Genomic DNA, 6,000 nt, shown 5'->3' with positions numbered 1-6,000 from the left:
AGTATTGTGAATGTCTTTCCAGTAAATGTAACCCCCACCCTCTCGGGAATCACAAGACCACTTGTACATCCCCCCCCCCCCTCCTCCTCCCCCTCCTCCTCCTCCTCCTCATCTCCTTTCAGGGCTATATCCTCCGTCCTCCCAAACAGCAGCATCACTGAGAGCAGACAGGGGATCGAGAGAGTTATACCGAGCCCACCCCTTCTCACTGGTGTCGGAGGGAAAGATGTGAGAACACTTCGGCTCTCGGTTCGGTAACGAGCGTGTCCGGAACTCTCCTCCCTCCCGGCCGGGCTGATGTGAACACACAGCCTGGGTTGGCTCCTCGTCAGAGAGCTCGCACATCTCCGCGCGTGACGGCTCCGTCCCCCCTCACTCTTCTCTTTAAGATTCCGCAGTTTGACAAGACGCCGCATCCTCCCCTCTCCTGACTTTCACGGGAATCCGGTGTCTCTTCTGTTCGGATTCAACCAAGTTAAATAAACCGGGAGTTTACCATGACAGCCACCAAGGAGCAGCCGAACCAGAGGCAGAACCAGCCGCAGCAGGATGAGGTGGGCACCGGCTTTCTTTGCTCTCCATTTCTCTCCCACTTTACCCGCGCGCATTAAACTCTCTGCAAGGTCAGACCATTAATCAACGTGTGGCTTCATCTGTATGGCTTTAACCGGCAGCATGCAGGCGGCTCTGCCCGCAGACATGAAGTGTCCATCAGCCTCAATGTTAGTGAGAGGTGGATTTAACCTGGGCTTCCTCTGTAGAAACAATCAAGACGCTCTCAGCCGCGCGTGGAGCTCATTCAGCTGTCAGGGGAATGTTGAATGCCGTAGGCACATGCACAGTGTGTCTGTAGGGGCGGGGGGGGGGGGGGGGGGGGCATTGCCATTCAGACCGCTGCCTCCTGTCAGCTGCCCGCGACACCTTGCAAGAGAACAGTGGTGGAGATTGAGTCTGTAAGAGGGGAGAACACACACTGTGTCCCAGATACACACACTCCATATCCGGCCCCAGGCTGCCGTTACACTGCAGGGGTTAAATGTTCCTGAGCACCTTTACACAGGAGGTGTCACGCACTGCATCGTTATGTGATTTTTGAGTTTTCTTTCAAGATGTATTTATTTCATTGATACATTTGCATAAAAAAACTGAGACCTTGACTTTAACTAAATGTTTTATCTCCACAGATATATAAAATGTAATAATACTTAAAACTGTAGTTTTAAATGTGAAATGTGTTGATATAATACATTTAATTAAAGTCAATTTCCCAGTGTTTTCAGTGTGGGCTAGCTTAGCCTTTATTAGAGTGACTGATTTTCAGAGGTTGATAGAGGGGCATAAAGGGACCCAGTCCGGGTCTGAGTCCCAGTGCATGCCTATCAAGTGTTCTTCGCTGCGGCCTCCATGCTTTTTCAAGCCTTTACTGGAAACCAGAGTCTTTGCCATCTGGCGTGTGCAACTTGACAATCACGCGTCTTTGTACCATGGCCAAACAGCCGAGTCTCTATCACCATCAGTTATCGATTTCTCTCTCCAAATGTCCACAGTGCTCCTGCAGGCTCATGTAACCCCCGCTCAGTCAATGCACTTTTCTATTACACCTATAACTAATTATATGTTGCACTGTGGAGCTCCCTCAAGAGATTACTAAATATATTTGCTCTTAATTGAATTTAGCCCTGTAGCCTATTATTCTAAGAAATCAAAACCGCGGCCTCATAATTGGGTTTATGTGCCTGGGATATTAGAAGGCCTCATGGGATGTGGTAGAAATGTGATATCTCACAGCTTCCCATCCACTCTGCTGCTCAGTGGCCTTCAGGCCGTTTACAAGTCATGTTGTGGATTGTTTCGTGTGAGCATTGACTTAATTAGTGAAGCTGCTGTAGCTCACAGCTGAGAGGCGATGCCAATGGAGCCTGCTGTGGCTGCACACATCATAGCTGTTTCATACTTTTACCAATGCTCATTATTGGATTCAATAATCTCATGTGTCTGCAAAACAGCTGCAGGACAATCATTAAGACTTCGATTTGTTAAGAGTTTAGTGCATTCCTGTTAGAGTCGATTAGAAAAATGAAAATCGAAATACTTAAAGCCAGATGATTGAGGTATTGTTGTTTGCTGTAAATGGCTAAAGCCAACTGTTCACGGCTCTAAAAGCTGGCAGTAAATGTTTGATCATCCTATGTCTGGGCAGTCACTCCGAAGTTATTGCATAAGATGTATGCAGCAGGCCGGGCGTTACGTTGCAAGCGCCGGGCGTGAGAGTGCCTTCAGAGCCAGAAGCTATTACTGTCAGCCCACAGCCCTCACACGGCCTCTCAACAGGGTTACTCTTCATTAAAGTTGCATGACGATGCTGAGGGAATGACAAAAGGGGGAAACATAGAGGGATCTTTAAATAATAGGTGGAGCCCTGGCTGTTTAAATATCTGCACGGTGGAGGAACACTAATTGTACCGTGGATGATTAGTAAGGTCCATTGTTTTAGGAAGCCTTATTGTTTGTGGTTTAGTCAGTGAAGCTAGAAGTGACTATCCTGGCATACTAATGTGTTAATGTGAACCAATCCATAACCCCGAGGTTTCAGTTGTTTGTATTGTTGGCTCAATATATAACTATGATGGCAACTTTGTTGGAGAAACCAGCACTTTGAAAATGGTTAACCTTTACATAACTTTCAACATGCATGTAACATGTGGAGTGATCCACCGAGAAAGAATACTCAGCAAACCTGTGCTTGAAATACAAATGTGTTTAACCACATGAGAGCAAGACACAGATTAAAATGTACAACCCTATAACTGGACTCATTGAAACATATTGGATGTTGCATTCAATATTTAAAATAATAATCCTAGATACATACATTTTTGGTAAACCTATACATTATCTGGGATAATTATCTAGGTGCTACATACTTTCTGAGGAAGACAGGTTTTGGTTGTTGAGGTGTAAGATATCGAGAAGGATGAGGTAGGCTCGGAATAAAATATCTCTGGGTCTGCTGCATTGAATTTGAATTGTTATCTTAAACTCTTGGTCGTGACTGTTGATGTAACAGGAAGGTGAATCAGAGAGGTACTCGTTCATATGCTGTCGAGAATCAACGGCTAGACTGGTTCCTCTTCAGTGAGCTCCTCTCAGCCTCCAGAGGATACATGAGTCTGATCAGCACATGTTGATTTGATTGTCCTAACAACATGTAGCAATGGATCGCAACACAGAGTCAGAATGAAGATCCAGTTTATCACCAAGCTTAACAAATGGCATTTGCTTTGTATTTAAGTTGCACAAAAACGGAATAAACATAGAAACATTCAAAAAGTTCAGTCAGACAACTCACGTGTTTCTTCATATGTCTATTAGAAGCACATATAGTTTGAGTTTGGCGTCTAGGTTCCGGCCTACAGGTGGATGCTGGGATGGAGCGTGGGTGGTGGGGGGGCAGGCAAGCAGCAGCAACATGAAACACAGCAGCAGCGTGAACACAGCAGAAGGGCACGGACACAGCAGCAGCATTAGCGAGGCAGAGGCAGCAGATATGGTATCTTAACCCTCCTGTTGTCTTCGGGTCAAATCTGACCGATTTACTTCTTTCATCAATCATAACTTTTTAGTTTTACATTCGATTGCTTTAAGGCTTCATGATATCCTTCACAGGAGACATTTGAACACAAGTGCTGATCAACACATTGCATTTTGGAGGATTAGTCAACTTTGAAAACACATGGGTGTTCTCGGTCTCACAACACACACACACAACACAGCACACAAGCACACACACACACACACACCCACACACACACACACACACACACCACACACACACACGACCACACACACACACACACACACACACACACACACACACACACCACACACACACACACACGATGTGTTCCCCCGCTCTTATGTGCCCATCCCCCCACATGGATCACACCAATACATGTTCAGTGTCTGTTCTTTGTATATGTACTGCAGTTGTTCATGTGTACCAGTAGTCTGATAACATACTTACAGTTTGAAAGGGTGTTAAATGAAATGTGGTGATGATTAATGGTTTTTGTGTGAATGTAATAGCAGTTAAAACAGGACCCGTCACATTTGACCGTGAACACCAAAGTAAGGGGGGGGGGACGGAGACAATAGGAGGGTTAAACAGAGCGGTAGGTTTAGGAGATTGTGTTTGGTTGGTTGTAAGAGGGACGAGGTGCGTCACGTGTAAATGTATCATTGGTGCTCCAGTTGACTGCCTGAACCAGCTCGCAGGATCGCCCCATTTATGTTAAAAACTATAATACAGAAAAAAGCAAGTGCAACAAACAAGAGCTGTGCCGTTATTAAAGAAGTAGCATTGAACAGACATTTGCTAAATGTACAGAGGAATGGTGTGATGAGGAAGGCTCACATTATTTTCATTGGAGGGACGAACAGTCCGGGGGGTCCCACGCTTAGTCGATGAGGCCATGAGCTATTGACATGTTTAACATATATATGAAGAACACACACACCAATAGGTAAATGAAGGAATCTAATGTATGCCAGTGATTTGGATGAATGGCTTCCCGCTGGTAAACCTGTCTGCTCACAGCTCCCAGGTTCTTGGTGCTGCGTCTTCTTTCACAGCTCACACTGGTTTGTAGAGAACAGCTGTCAGTTCTTCATGTGTGTCCAGTTGCAGGAGTACTTGTTATATTTATATTGTGACGCTATTACTTACTGTTGGCCATTTATACAGTAATGTCTAATTTAGTGGGAATGCTAATATCTGTTATGCTACGCACACAATTCTTTATTATTCCGCTGGGTTATTTTGCGCCTCTACTCTTCCCACATTCCACATCGCAGAAACTCCGTTCAAACATCAAACGTCAGCTCGGTCGGGGAATCGATGGCTATTACTTTCTCATTCATAACTTTCATAATTCCAGAGATACATCCCATAATAAGATAAGATAGAGCTTTATTGTCTCCCTTAGGAGAAATGTGTCTTGGGCATCGAGATAATACACATAAAACATTCAGATCAGTCATAGATACAGAACAGAGATCACATGGCAAAGAAACAAGAAACACACAGGTACAGAACTTTCCCTATTGCACATACATAATCAATATTGCACTTTTCCCTATTGCACCTATGCATAGTGTCCGTCAGATTGCACATATCCCTATTGTGTCCATACCTATTTACACATATTGCACTTCCCCTATTTAACCTTCTCAATTGCACAAACTACACTGTAAACATTGCACCTCCCAGCAACTCCTAACAGCATAATCACAATTGTTCCTGACTGTTCAGCAGCTTGAGTGACAGCGGAACAAAGGAAGACTTATACCTGTTCTACAGTTTGGTAATCTATACCTTCTGCAGCTCAAACTCTCTATACAGGATGTGTTTGGGGTCGCATGGGATTTTACGGCCTTGCTTTCTCACCATATCCTCAAATATCTCCTAAAGAGAGGATGGTGGAAGCACGCCAATTATTTGTCCAGCCCTTTTATCAAGCTCTGGAGTTGTGATTTAGATTGAACTGACAAGTTACCAAACATGTTGTGATGCCATAACGAATAATAGACTCCATTGCTGCCGCTGTAGAACATTAACATGATGCATGTATCCACTCCATGAACCCTGAGCCTACGCAGAAAATGCAGGCGCTGGCTTATCTTTGAGCATACCTGATCCACCTGATGGCCCAGCCTAACTGAGCATCAAAATAAATCCCCCAAATATTTAAAACGTGAAACCTGCTCAACTACCTACTGACCTACTGACTTGGGGTCAAAAGATCATTTCCTTTGTTTTTTTTAACATGTAACACCAGGTTGTGCGCCTCACACCACTTCACGACCTCTTCAATCTCAAGTTTATAAATAGAAATGTCTGAGTCTCTAGTCAGTAGACTAAGTATGGCTGTGTCATCAGAACACTTTATAATATGGTTGTGTGTGTGCTGACTCCTACACTCATTTGTGTAGAGTGTGAAG

At 44.5% G+C, this 6,000-nt stretch overlaps 1 protein-coding gene across 1 annotated transcript in view; it reads left to right on the top strand.

Moving 5' to 3' along the window:
- Window positions 1–219: 219 nt before the first annotated feature.
- Window positions 220–6,000, top strand: part of LOC117547582 (inactive dipeptidyl peptidase 10-like) — a gene marked incomplete in the record, with an annotated part of 254,446 nt that continues 248,665 nt past the window's right edge. The window contains 1 exon segment of the mRNA XM_034218401.1: window positions 220–554. Within this exon segment, the coding sequence (XP_034074292.1) occupies window positions 498–554 (57 nt within the window).

The sequence above is a fragment of the Gymnodraco acuticeps genome, unplaced genomic scaffold, assembly GCF_902827175.1.
Source record: "Gymnodraco acuticeps unplaced genomic scaffold, fGymAcu1.1, whole genome shotgun sequence".
Taxonomy (NCBI): domain Eukaryota; kingdom Metazoa; phylum Chordata; class Actinopteri; order Perciformes; family Bathydraconidae; genus Gymnodraco; species Gymnodraco acuticeps.
This window is presented reverse-complemented; position numbering and strand designations above follow the sequence as displayed.